The following is a 14,847-nucleotide window of genomic DNA, read 5'->3' as shown; positions in this document are numbered from 1 at the left end:
CAAAGTAGCTTGAAAAGTGGGGGTACCCTTCTGAACCCATCTAATCTTTCTAAGAGCTTCGGGAGGGAGATCCCAAGAGCAGCCCAGTGCAGGGGCACACATTTGTAGTTTGAAAAAGAACAAGCACGGTATTAGGGAGCACATTCCCCACCACTCTTAGAGGAAACTATCCTCAGTCCACAATGCTTTGAAATCACTGGTAATGTACTCAGAGTGTTAATTATGTAAACTCTGCAATGACACCCAGCATTCAGCAATCTGCTAAAAACACCAGTTGTCCAACCACCACCATCATCCTCTGTTTCTGATGCTGCTGGACCTTTGTTCTTCCATTCAGTTTTATTGCTCGCCCCACCCCCATTCTCTCGGTGTCTCTTTAACTTTTGAAATTACACCTTCCTGCCCACACCTAGACCACATAGTAGTGACAAAGTGACTGAAGTACTCTGCACAGATTAGAGGTCTCCAGGACACAGCATAAGGATAAGGAACTTATCCAGGATAATTCCTCCTTAAAACTTATCAAAAGAACTTTTTAACTCGTGTTTCTAGTCCCTCCTGTATCACATTTCACCTCACAAAAGTAAACACTGTATGTTTGATTTCTCCCTGGTCTGGATGGTTATAAAGACCAGGAAATGATTACCTATGATGAACATTGGACCTGAAAACCTGGCAAGTTTTGAGTTTTATATGGAACTGTAATTATCTTCATGCCCTTGGCCTCTAGAACCGGCCATAGTTTTATCCACAGCCTTGTGCATCTCCGTCCACCAGCATCCTTTCCCTGGCCTTTATCTTCCTGGATAATTCCCGATGTTGGTGATGTGGCCTTTATGATTTCCTAGTATCCTGAGCCACCTCAGTGCCTATCCTTGGAGTCAGTCCCCAGAGCGTTCTTGTATTCGTAGTTGTTGATGTCTATCCTTATGAATGGCTGCATATGTTTTGGAGTTCCATTTACTTAAGCTAAACTATTACTTTAAATTTAACAGCTCAAAAAATCGATTGAGGAATTACGTAAAATTCCATTTTAACATAAATTATATTTCAGCTCCACTTTTCAATTTCTCTGTGGCCAATGGTAAGGTAAAAAGCTCAATTTATCTCATCCAAGATTGTATTTTAAAACTAAGAATCTCACATTTAGGGAAAATCCTTATGTCCTAAATAAACGATCGGTAGACAGCACACATGTCTCCTCCACTAGAGATTTGACCATTTAGTCAGGGCTGGCAGGCACCAGTAAAAAAGGGGCCATTAGTTTTGTTTCTAATGCATAAGATCTTGATATAGTGCAGTCATTAGTTTCATTTTAGATAAATTTCATCCTGCCTCCAAGTTTTTGACTTAGCATTTTAAATACAGAAACAAAAGGTTTAAATTACCTTTAAAAATAATGTCCACCTCCTGCACTCGGCAATAGCATTCGGATGTTTTATGAGAGCACAAGAACTAAATAGGCAACAATTTTAATGCATGCCTACCTGGATCTAGTTTTTTTTAATTGAACATAGACTCTTCTCTCTTCCATTCCTCCCAGATCCCCATCCCCAACCTTGCCTCCTTTCTGTTTCCCTTCAGAAAGCAGTAGCCCTTCAAGAAACAAAAGCCAAACACTACAACCAAGATATGATAAGACAAAGACAAAGCCCTCACAACCCAAGCTAAGGCAACCCAACAGGAGGAACAGTCTTAGGAGCTGATGAAAGAGTCCAAGACAGACCTGTTCTCACAGTTAGGAGTCCAGCTACAGCACAAAGTCAGAGGACTTGGCACAGACCCCCGAGGGCCCGGTCCTTGCTACATTAGTCTCTGTGAGCACATACGAGCCCTGCTTACTTGATTCTTTGGGTCGTGTTCTCCTGGCGTCTTCCCATTTTCTCCTATTGATGGTGTCCTTTGCCTTTCAGAAGCATTTCAATGTCATGGAATCTCATTTATTAATTATCAAGATAGTGCTTGTGCTATTGATGTTCTGTTCAGGAAGTTGTCTCCTGTATTAGTATGTTCAAGGCTATTTCCCACTTTCTGTTCTATCAGGTTCAGTGTATCTGGTTTTAGGTTGAGATCTTCAATCCACATAAATTGAGATTGCGCAGGGTGATAGATACAACTCTGTTTGCATTCTTCTACACATCCAGTTATGCCAGCACCATTTCTTAGAAGATGTTATTTTTTTTCCACTGTGTCTTTCAGGCTTTTTTTTTAAATCAGAAATCAGTATCCATAGTCATGTGATTTTATAGTTAGGTCTTCAGTTCAATTCCATTGATCACCATGTCTGTTTTATACCAATACCATACAGTTTTTATTACTATAGCTTTTGAAATCAGGAATGGTAACAATTCCAGCAGTTCCTTTTTATTGATCAGGATTCTTTTAGCTATCCTGAGTTTATTGATTTTGATATAAAGTTAAGCATTGTCCTTTCAAAGTCTGAAAAGAATTGTGTTGGAATTTTGATGGGGGTTGAATTGAATCTGTAGAATGTTCTTGGTAGGATGTCTATTTTTATTATATTAACCCTACTGATCCATAATCATGGGAGATCTTTCCATGATATCTTCTTTAATTTCTCTCTTCAAAGACTTGAAGTTTTTGCAACATGTTTTTCACTTGCTTATAGTATTTGAGGCTGTTGTGAAAGGTATTGCTTCTCTCATTTCATTCTCAGCCCATCTGACATTTGGGTATAAGTGAGCTACTAATATTTCTGAATTAATCTTATACCCAGCCATTTTGCTGAAAGTGTGTATCATCTAAAGGAATTCCCTGGTAGAATTTTTATGATCATTTATCTTATCATCTGAAAATAATGATGCTTTGACTTCTTCCTTTGCAATTTGTATCATCTTGAATTTTTTCTTTCTTTCTTTCTTTTTCTTTTTTTTTTTTTTTTTTTTTAGTTATCTTATTGCTCTGGTTAAAACTGCAAGTATTATATTGAATAGGTATCGAAAGAGTGGACAACCTTGTCTTGTTCCTAATTTTAGTAGAACTGCTTTGAGTTTCTCTCCATCAATTTGATGTTGGCTATAGACTTGTTGTAAATTGCCTTTATTATGTTTAAGTGTGTTCTTTGTATCCCTAGTCTCTCCAGGGCTTTTATCATAAAAAGGTGGTTGGATTTTGTCAAAGGTCTTTTCTGCATCTACTGAGATGATATGTGTTTTTTTTTTCTTTCAGTTTGTTTATAAAGTGGTTCCCTATCCTCTGGGACAAAGCCTCCTTGATCATGGTGTTAATCTTTCTAATGTTATTAGATTTGGTTTACAGTATTTTTTGAATGTTTTATTTCCTCTGTTGATGAGATGAGCTGTGTAAATACACAGCTTGGGTTGAACCCAGAGAGTTTCATTCTCTGTCCTAAATATCCTAGGCCTAGGTCTAGAAACTTCTATTCTGTGTACAATCTAATCTTCCCAGCTGACTGATTCAGTCTGGCTTTTCTCAGCTTCCAACTGAATTGCTCTACCTGGCCTTATACTAACTTTGGCAATATCTTCTAATGTTCTGGCTCCTTATCAGTCTCTGGCTAGTTCTGCCTTTGCCTGAGTCTAGCTTGTTCTCTCTGTAACCTCTGTAGAACTGTCCTGGTAAATCAGCCCTACACACATACCACCACCACATGCTCCTTTCTCTCTCAGTGCTCTTAAGTAGCCTCACTTCTTCTGCTGTTTTCATGTGAGTTGGACATATCCTATCTCTGACTCATTCTGTCAAATATTTCTCTGACTCAACACTTTACTGCCTCTCAATTAGATGTCACTTTCAATTTGGCTACTTCCTTCTACAAATTAGCCTTCCCTTCATGGTTAAGGTGTGTGTGCTAAGGATGTGTCTGCAGAGCAGCCATGTTACTGGATTAAATCCCTCTAGATATTTTATTGTGTATTTTTGCGTCTATATTAATAGGGAAAATTGATCTGTAATTCCCTTTCTTTGTTGAGTATTTATGTGGTTTTAGTATCAGAGTAACTTTGGCCTCATAAAATTATTTGGACAATGGTTCCGTTTCTATTTTATGAGATAATTTGAGGAGTGTTGATGTTAACTCTTCTTTGAAAGCATTGTAGAATTCTGAGCTGAAACCAGGTAGCCCTTAGCTCTTTTTGGTTGGGAAACTTATAATGACTGCTTCTATTTCTCTAGGGGCCATAGGTCAATTTAAATTGCTTGTCTGGTCTTAGTTTAACTTCAGTAAACTGAAGAAACTATGGAGAAAATTATGCATTTTGGGCTCTAATTATTTTTAAAATATCCATGTATCTTAAAGGGCCTAGAAGCTTCATAACATGATTAACACTATTCATGGTCATATCTTCTAAGAAAAACAACAGGATTTTTTTTATTAACTTGAGTATTTCTTATTTACATTTCAAGTGTCATTCCCTTTCCCGGTTTCCGGGCAAACATCCCCCTAATTCCTCTCCCTCCCCTCCTTTATGGGTGTTCCCCTCCCCATCCTCCCCCCATTGCCGCCCTCCCCCCAACAATCTAGTTCACTGGGGATTCAGTCTTAGCAGGACCCAGGGCTTCCCCTTCCACTGGTGCTCTTACTAGGATATTCATTGCTACCTATGGGGTCAGAGTCCAGGGTCAGTCCATGTATAGTCTTTAGGTAGTGGCTTAGTCCCTGGAAGCTCTGGTTGCTTGGCATTGAATAACAGGATTTTTTCCCCATGTATTTAGTAAGTGGTAATGGCTTAGTGATGATTCTCCCTAATGCATAAAATACACACTAACTAAATAACCCAATGTTGTAGTCAACAGAGAGAAGTCTTTCACACGAAAATACAGTCAAAAGGCTCAGACTGGCTGGAGTACAAGATAGACTCAGCTCTGGGTTTCAATGATAATACATGAATATCTTTCTTAGCAATGATTCCATTTCCCATGCGGATGACATAATCCTAAAGCAATCCTCTTTGTGAACAGGGAGAAAAGAAAGTAAAATATAAATGACTCCAACTTCCCACTTACACACACACACACACACACACACACACACACACACACACCACAAAACATATTCCCCAGGTACAGTAGGAAATAATCAGTGGACATTTATAAAAAACAAAATTACCACTTAAGTGTAGAATCCTACTAAAGGCAGTATTTAATTATTTTGTGAAAAAGTTCAAAGTAAAATAGAATAATGTTTCTGTTCGTCCAAAGGTCATATTTTAAAATAACTCATTTAAAACATTAAGTTTTGATATTGTACTTTTAAATTTTAGCTTTTTAAAGCATGCTAACACATCGGTTTATTACATGTAAGCACTATTTCATAATTATTTTGTCTCCTGTTTTCAATCTCCTTCCAGAGCACATCCCCAATTAATCATTGCTCCTGCCCACAACCCCTGCCATAATGTCTAGCAAAGAGATGTTAAAAAAAACAATATTTGATGACTCATTCTACCTGTATTTTATCTGGATATAAATATTTGGAAAGTATTTATATCTGGATACTACTTTGCAGTGGTTTGGTCATTTTTAACCCATGTAATATGCACAGAAATTCTAATGGTTCTTATTTCAATGCTAGATTTACATATGGAAAATTCTGAAGCACAAAAATTAGTGTGTGTGTGTGTGTGTGTGTGTGTGTGTGTGTGTGTGTACAATCCCCTTTGTGATCAGGGAGAAAAGAAAGTAAAATACGAATGACTCCAACTTCCCACTTCCCACTACACACACACACACACACACACACACACACACACACACACACACCACAAGTGTATAGAGATGCCCAAGGAAACCAGAAGAGGGTGTCAAAGCATGACACCCTGGAAAATAAGTTATAAATGTTTGTGAGTTACCCAATACAGAACTAGAAATCTGAGTCCTCTGTACAAGCAGCTAAGGCTCTTAACCAGAGATCCATCTCTACAGCAACAAGACAAAACTTTGGACTAACCCAGAAGACCCCTGTGGGGCTATTCTCCTCTAGCTTTTAAACCATGAAATAATGTTTATCGATTTTTAAATATTTTTTAATCTTTTTTATCCAAAACTAATGGCCATGAAAACACCATGTATTCTTCTTGGGACTAACATAAAAATGAGCAGTGTGTAGACAATGAGGTGCAGTGTCTGTGTTTGCTGCCAGTGGAGTGGCATCTTGGGACCCAAGTGGAAAGAGTATTGTCCCAGAAGTGGGGGATTTAAAAGGAGGGTCAGAGAAACCCATGGGAATTCTAAGCTTCCTGAAACTCGTATTTTCTAAGTATATTCAGAGATCCCCAAAGGAACACAATGGCAGAAAAGGGGAATATTATAAGCTGAAAAGCAGAAGCTAAATGAAATTTTTGGGCTGAAGGAAGAGTGTCTCCCTAGAGTTCCCAGTCCTCATCCCTAACGTGATGTTCATCCACATGTCTACTATGACACAAAGTAGTTCTCCTAGTAAGCAATCTACTGAGCCAAATATTTTGCAACCAAAAGGTAATGACATTTTGCCACATCATCATTTACATATCTGGAAAGATTCTCTGGCCTGAAGGATCCCATAGATGCTTACCCACATAAATGATACTTGTATCACATAAACTAACCCTACATGGTCAGTTCAGTTGTCACAATACGTACTTGATGGATGAGTGAAACCAGAAAACATTAGGATCGCCCAGTTTTCCAAGTATCTGACTCCATCAAAGCATTTATTCAATAGATCTGTTTGAGGTACTGACTATCTAAGCCATAATGAAATAACTTGTGTCTTCAAATGCCACTTGAAAGTCACTATTCCCTCTTCCATGTTGACAGAAGATCCAGTTTACTTAAGTCAAGATGATAAAAATTTAATGTCCCTTAAAGTCAAGATGATTCTAGTAAGGATAAAATTCAGCATGTGTAATGAACAGTAACCTAGAAAAACAAAATTAGAACAGGTAGACTATGAAAAAGTCAGTACTTCAGGTAATTTCAAATATATGTCTTATTGGGTTTTTTAAATCACTAACATATATTTGAAAATAGTTAATATCTTCATCACATAATTATTATATAAATATTTAAACATCTTTTCCTGTGTTATATGGGTAGGATACAAAGAAAAATGTTACATAAGCCCTGTACATAAGAGTTCCCAGGATAGAGACGCATAGACACAACAATCCATCATTAAAGCATCAACAGAAGGTTTCCAACCATGAAACTCACTGTTGTAAAATTACCACGGAGGGTCCTACAATGCTGGATCACTGAAACCTCTTCACCAAAGACTTGGACAGAAAGACCCAGAAGAGTTCAACACAGGAGTTCTTAAGGATGTAATCCATGTCGTTCTGAACATGGGTTTATCTTAACTATTCTAAAGGGAATAGCTATTTCTTCTCTCTTGTTAAGTAAGCAGTTTCAAAGCTCAAAGCTAATTTACAATGTAACTCTAATAAACAAATAGGACCCTGTGTTATCAATTTTGTCTATTTATCTTGCACCTACATTCAAATAATTTTAGCCTGGTTTTGTTTACTTGTTCTTTCAAAATTGCTCAAATCCTCTTGCTGAGGGATGTAATAAGAGGATCTATTTGAGCTTAAATAAACATCCATGGGAAGAAGCAGAATGCTGGTTAGAAATGCTAAGGTTAGGCTTAGGAAGAGGCTTTGGACACACGAAATGTATTATAATGCCACTAATAACATTACCATTAATGTTAACTGTAGTAAGTAACAACTATTTTTAAAAAACCACAAGACAACACTTTACAGTTGTAGCGTTCTTCCCAAGTATCTGCTCTTTGCAAACATTTCTCGTAGCCTCTTAGCAGCCCCCTGAAGCAGACAATAATGCCCCATTGTAGAAGGTGGTTGTGTTTAACTAGCTTGCAATTTTAAAAGAAAATGTCTGAGATTTACAAGAGAATGGTTTATTTTTCCTGAGTTTCAGGATCTCCTTTCCCGTGGCCAACTGTACTGTGTTGAGCCCATAATGATATGTTGGATCACAATGAGATAGTCTGAGGAGGCCAGTTCTCCTCATGGTCAGGAACTAAGGAAAAGACACGGTTGTTTCACACTTCCTTGTGAGGGCATGCCCCCAGTGACCTGAGACTTCTCACCCCCACCTCTTAAAGATTTCTACCACTCTCCAAATAAATCCTTCTGTGACCAACTGTCTTGTGTAGCGCTTGCAATAATATGGTAGGTCAAAGTCAGAGAGGTGGAGGAGGCCAGTTCTCATGGCCAGGAACTACTAGAAAGACACTGACGTTCCAGACTTCCTTATGAGGGCATGGCTCTTGTGATCTAAGGACGCTCATTTCCTACATCTTAAAGAAGTCTACCATTCTCCATTAGCACAAGTCTGAGGACCACCCAAGCCTTTGACACATAAGCCTTCAGAGCATCTGAGGTTCAATCCGTAGAGAAGGTCCAAATGGTTGAAGAAAGTTTAGAAGTTCTCCCAAGATGCCGCTTTAAACACAGACAATTTGATCAAGCATCACACTATGGATGTATTGAATGCCATTAGGAAAAACCCATCTTTTTGGGTATTGCCTGTTAGAGTTGCCCCAAGTATGTCAAAAACAAAGGGTACCTGTGGCAACACAGCCAAGGATAAAGCTACAACATCAAGAAGACTTGAAGGATTTTTGCTAAGAAGGTTACCTGTAGGCGGTAAAGGAAAAAGAGCCGCCAACTTCAGCCTTCCTGGCACAGAGTGGCTCCATCTGAATTTCCTGAATAAAGACACCTGAAAAGCCGCCATGCCATGAGTCACCATGAACTACAGGGGAGGTGCTCCTCCAGGCACAGCGCATCACCTCCAGTAGAAAAGAGTTTTCCCCAACAGTTCCTTTGAACTCTGTAGGGAGTAGGAATCATTAAGAACATTATTATAAACACACCCTACAGTAGCGTGACTCAAGCTCTTTAAAAGGACCCCACAAAGACTCCCATGACAGCAGGAATGGAGGTGATTAAAATCTTGACGGGGTAGTTAGGTTGATCTGATTGATAACAGAAGCTGCTAGAAATAAACATGCCAATGCTAAAAGTGAGGTTCTAATATTGGCTATTATGTTTATTCCTCATAACCACTCGGGTAGACAATGCTGTGCCCGTTTTAGAGGCTCAGGTTTAACATGTTACTAATGGCTACTCAGCTACCCAGGAGCTAGGATCTGAATACAGAGCTGATTGGCGCTGAGACCATGTGACAGAGAGCATCTCCCATGCCTCCCACAAAGACATCAGTAGATGCACTGCAGTCATCATTCTTGCCAACGACTTTTCAAACACACCAGATAAGATTTCATTTTGTCTCCTCTCCTTTCTCATGTGCCGATATTAAAAGTGTGTGTGTGTGTGTGTGTGTGTGTGTGTGTGTGTGTGTGTGTGTGTGTGTGTGTGGTCTATCTCTGTGTATGTGTCTCAGAGAGAGACAGAAAGAGAAAAAGTGAGCAGGCATGGCAACTATATGTACTTGCTAGTTTGAAATCACATGTTGGAAAAATAAAGCATGTAGATTAGAGATCCCCTGCAGAAACAGACATGATGATTAAATTCTAGAATTTCATCGTACTTGGCATGTGGCTTATCTAGAACAAGTCATGCAACCTGTCTGTTTACCTTCTCATCGCCTTCAAATGGAAATGCTTCAGATTGTATCTCTTATAATTTGAATATATTAGAGTATAATATATATCATATCACATAGTATACTTGAGTATAATAGAATATATTATCTGTGGTAACTGGCATGCAGTTAGCTGTCAGCTCCTCTTCTAACCCCTCTCCCCCTCATACTTTCAGAGCCTTTAAGAAACAAATATCACTGCACATGCCAGCCCTCTGCTGGGGCATCTGTGTCTGCCATGGACATCGCTAGTGGGCAGGGCTGCTTCCCGCCCTCTGTTATATAAGAATACATACTTTCCTGGTGCTATAATCCTGGGGTTAGCTGAGCTACATGTGTTTCCAGTCTCTCAGTGTCTGTCTACTAGCTTCCCATCTCAGCACACAGACGATCTCAGCAGTAAACATCCTACATAGACATCTGTCACTGCTTTGAGAAGGTTCCTTCTGAATCCTGGCCTTTCAACCCGAGTCTGACTGCTAAAAGTATATACTGTTGGTCAGTGAGAGAGCCCAGCAGGTAAAAGTACTTACCCCCCAGCCTTGTAACCTAAGTGCAATCTCAAGAACTCATGGAGTGGGAGGAAAGCACCTCCTACACCTGCACGCTCATCTCTAGTGCACACACACACACACACACACACACACACACCTCATTTTTTATTGTTATTTTTAGCTTCTGTTACATTGTTGGTGAACTCACCTCTCATTCATCTTGTTGCTACCGAGCCTTTACAAAGCTTAGGTGACACACCTTTGAGGGAACCATTCAGTTTGTTTCATTCTTTGACTATTTACTTGAATGAATCAAACTCATCCCACCTGAAGACAATGGCCAGAAAGCACACACCATCTGGTTCCTTTGGCTGTCTCATGCATATGGTAAATGGAACAGCATCTGATGCTCTGAACTATCGCAGAATTGTGTGTTATGCACAGGCCAGCTCCCTCAGAAGCCTGATGCATGCTGGGTAAGACATTTGACTGTAATCAAATAAGGTGTCCTTAATCACCTGCTCTCCATAGAGCCACGCACATGTTCTCCTCAATGACTCTGTCCCACTGCTATCCTAATTTGAAATTTTCTTTTTCAGCCACATAAATAGAAGAACACAGTTTGAAAACCCTGTCCTGGAAGCAAAAAGGAAGCTACAGCAACATAACATGCCCCACACAGAACTTGGAACAAAGCCCCTGCAGGCCCCAGGTTTCCGAGGTACGGTATCTATCTAGCAGCGTGCAGAATTGCAAGGGAAACATTGACGGACTGTTGACTCTTCCAGACAGATAAACCTGTAGTGGCTGATACAAATCTCTGGTCCAACTTCTTTAGTCCCTTCCAGTAGCATTAGCTAGCTGTTCACACTATTTATAATTAGTTTATAATATAGCTACCACAAACTATGCTAAGGACACTGAGAAGTACGTTATAGGAAATTTACTTGTTGCCAAGTGGGACTTTGATGGGGTAAACATACACTACAGAGTCTTGAAAATCAGACATAAGAATGAGGTTTGTTTTCTTCTGTGACAGTAGGCAGCTCATCAATGACATTACCTAGGTCCAAATCCATCTTCCCCTCAACTGGCCCAGAGAGGTCCCTCAGTGTCAAAGACGTGTCTTACTATCTACCTGACCACAGAGTGATGCCCTGGACACTCAGCATGTCCCTGGGCTGCCTGTAGACCTGACTACACTTGAGAGCCACCTAGTGGAATGAGTAGCACGCACTCTTCACTTCTTTTATTCTTGTACTAAATTAAACAAACACACACACACACACACACACACACACACACATACACTCACTCACATAGTCACACACACACCTTCACACATACATAATCACACACATTCACACAAGCACATACACACTTCACACACACACACACACACACACACACACACACACGAGACCTCGGTGTCTAGAGCCTCCATTTTCCTGGTAGCAAGCTTCATATCACATGCCTACAGCACTCTGCAATGAGCATAAAGGTCTCTCTCGTGTGGAGAAGAGCTCCACCTGTGAGTACGCTTTGGTGAACACAGCACAGGGATTTTATGTGACTTCTACACATTACATAAAAATTTGATAAAAATATATGTGATAGGTAAATGGACACATAAATTACAACTCTATCCTAATGACTCATTTTTTGATAGTTGATCCTCTGAAACCAAAACTGTAAAAAATATGAGTATCGGGCAAAATATGCAGCTGAGTGGCCACTTACAGTTTGGCTACTATGAGTACCAAATCAAAATGTATATGAAATGCTTATCTGCAAAGCTGAGTATGGAGGTGCATGACTGTAATCCTAGCACATGGGAGGCTGAGGAAGGAAGAGCAAGAGTCCACGGCCCCTGGATTACAGACCGAGACCTGTTTCAACAAAGAAATTAGGATGAAATACTTAAAAGCCTCATGAACTCAGCTAGCCAGGCAAAAGCAAAATGCTTATCACGAGTGGAATTTAAGAGACAACTAATTCTTCTTCCTAGTAGGACTATAATTTTAAAGCATTTAAAATGCTTAGAACCATAGCTGTTAGAACTCACAGTTGAATATATATATATACATACATATATATATATATATATATATATATATATATATATATATATATATATATCAAACTCATTGAGCAGGTGCAAGTTCTCTTCCCCTGATTTTGGCATCGACTTCACTATGTCAACATATTAGAGAATGTGTCACTTATAGCCATATTGAGAAACACTGACCTGACGTTTGCTCGCATTTTAGAGTGCACTAAGCGCTCTCTTACCAGTGGAGATGCATCTGATATATTTATAACGTCTCACTGCATTGATGTGTAACAAAAGTTAACTCAGTCCCACCTCCAGCTCCTCTTTCTAAGCCAATTCGACCTTTAAATATACACCAACTGTGCACTGCTTCTCTGCTGGTGCAATCTGCACGTGTCTCATGTCCTTCCAGCAGACTATTTCATTTTCTACCCTATGCAGTCAAGGTTCCGTGTAGGACCAGCCCCTCATATGTCCCTCCTCCCTGGGAGCACTGATAACGAGAGCAGTGTAAGTCAGAATTTTATTTGAAGGCTTTCTTGCCAATTGACACAGCAACTGTTTTAAACTCAAGAGGGCTGATTTCAAGAGACTAAATACATTCTCCAACCAGCTTTGCATGATTCCCTGGATGCCTGGGACAGCTCTGTATTTGTAGGATGCCCTCATGGTCTGGCCCCGCTCTAAGTGACCACCCGCTTGCACCTTCAATGTGGGTCTCCCACATCTACCCAGGGATTGCTGCCCGGTGGTTGGCTGTTCCCTGCTAACTTGTCTCTAAAATGCCTCTCCCTCTTTTACTTGTAGAAAAGCCACTCTTCACCCGGGATGCATCCCAGTTGAAGGGAACATTCCTCAGCACCACCCTCAAAAAGAGCAACATGGGCTTTGGGTTTACGATCATCGGTGGAGATGAGCCGGACGAGTTTCTACAGGTGAAGAGTGTGATCCCGGATGGGCCCGCCGCACAGGATGGGAAAATGGAGACAGGTAAGATCCCTGGAGCTGCAGAATTACCGCTGTAGAGATTCGAGCTGAACTTAACTTCCACAGATTCCTTCGTGAATTTAATTCCAAAGTCAAAGGTCTCTTCAGTTTAGAAGAACGACAAATCTCATTTTTCCTACTTTAGATGTTTTTAGCTGAAATTATTTGTAAACAATGGAGAGATTCAGTTTCTTCCTCATTTCTCAGACTGCCCTGTCTGTTCACTAGTCAACAGACTCTTGAGAATTGCCTCATCTGAATTACCTCAAAACTCCTTCTTAAGGAAGAGATCAACACATCACACCTTTGTTCAGCCACTGATATTTTTAAACCTATATCAGTCCTTCAATATTCATATGCTAAATTGTTCAGGTTAGACACTTAAATGTGTGCGTGTTTATATCATAGAGAAATTATTTGAGTGACATTACTTTTTATGTGTACCTATACAGTGTGTCAATTTAATTTAATAGTTTTTTGCTAGCCATTATAAGTTAATTTTCATATATAGCTATTTGGATGTCTAAATGGTAAGTGAAATTGATTTCACATGCAAATGCAGTCCCAGATTATTAAGGGCAGGAAAATACAAAATATGCTAAGTCCCAGAGTAGAAAGAAATGAATGAAGTAGGTCTGATTTGACCGTCTGATTGGTGATTCGCTCACCTGGCCCATGTCTTTAGATGAATTCCATAATTTACAATTAGCAATTTCTTTTTGTGGGAAAAGTTAAATTATTAAATTTGATAATCTGTTTATAAGATGCTGATTGAAGAATTTTAGTAGTGTTACTTATAAAGTACTTTAGATGCTATTAAATGTATTGTAATTATACCTGCAAAGAAATTTAGTCCATCATCATTTTTATAGTTTTTCATGTTGATTCCACTTATGGAAAAAGATACACACGTCAGAGAACTGTGTTAGGCAAGAAGCTGTGTCATTGTATGTAAAATTGTTTGTTTATAAGTTGAATTATTTCCATGAGTCCAAAAAGAACTAATCTGTGGAAACAAAACACAAAATTGAGGTGTTCGTTTGAAATTGCTTATTTTTAAAGTTGTCAGAGCTTTATACTCACTTAGTGGTTTCTTTATACCTGACATTTTTCCTGTATGAGTGTATTTGTCAGTACTACTCACTAGCAAGGGGAATGTACACACTAACATGGTGTCTCCCGAGAGATGTTACACCTTCACACCAAATTCAAAATGCCAAAACTCAGGTGTGAGCCCTAGAGGTCAACCACAGTGGATAGCCAAATGTCCAGGAACATGGGGACACAGAGGCAGAAAAGGAAGTGGGATATATCTGGGAGGAGCGGTGCAGAAAGGACTGACATTGTCAAAATACACTATGTGAAGTTCTTTTTAAAAATCTTGGAATTTATTAACATCCCATTTTGAAAACACAATTGTTGTTAATATCACGTGTACAAGTGTTGATGCCCAACAACAGTGTTTATCTAGAAAGACTTTATAAGGATCCATACCTGTTCTGTGATAGTTACAAAAGAAGAAAAGGCTTCTTGTGGACAGTCAAAACATGAATATGTGCACAGCAAGTCGTTTTCTTCTTGTCCGAGTCGTTTTCTTCTTGTCCTTGATTCTCTAATCTGCCGTGCCCACATGGGGAGAAGACTCATTCTACTACAAAGCCAGAGCTTTATTCAGAATTTAACACATTTTGTTCATTTAAGAAAATCCCACATCAGCTC

General features: G+C 39.4%; 1 protein-coding gene across 15 annotated transcripts in view; it reads left to right on the top strand.

Moving 5' to 3' along the window:
- Window positions 1–14,847, top strand: part of Magi2 (membrane associated guanylate kinase, WW and PDZ domain containing 2) — a 1,487,762-nt gene that overhangs the window by 1,165,734 nt on the left and 307,181 nt on the right. For all 15 annotated transcript variants that reach the window (NM_053621.2, XM_087655501.1, XM_087655502.1 and 12 more), the window contains 2 exon segments: window positions 10,688–10,809; window positions 12,949–13,131. In NM_053621.2, the coding sequence (NP_446073.2) occupies window positions 10,688–10,809; window positions 12,949–13,131 (305 nt within the window).

Source organism: Rattus norvegicus, chromosome 4 (genome assembly GCF_021556685.1).
Source record: "Rattus norvegicus strain SHRSP/BbbUtx chromosome 4, alternate assembly SHRSP_T2T, whole genome shotgun sequence".
NCBI lineage: Eukaryota > Metazoa > Chordata > Mammalia > Rodentia > Muridae > Rattus > Rattus norvegicus.
Note: the sequence above shows the minus strand (reverse complement) of the source record. Positions and strands in the feature narration are given on the sequence as shown.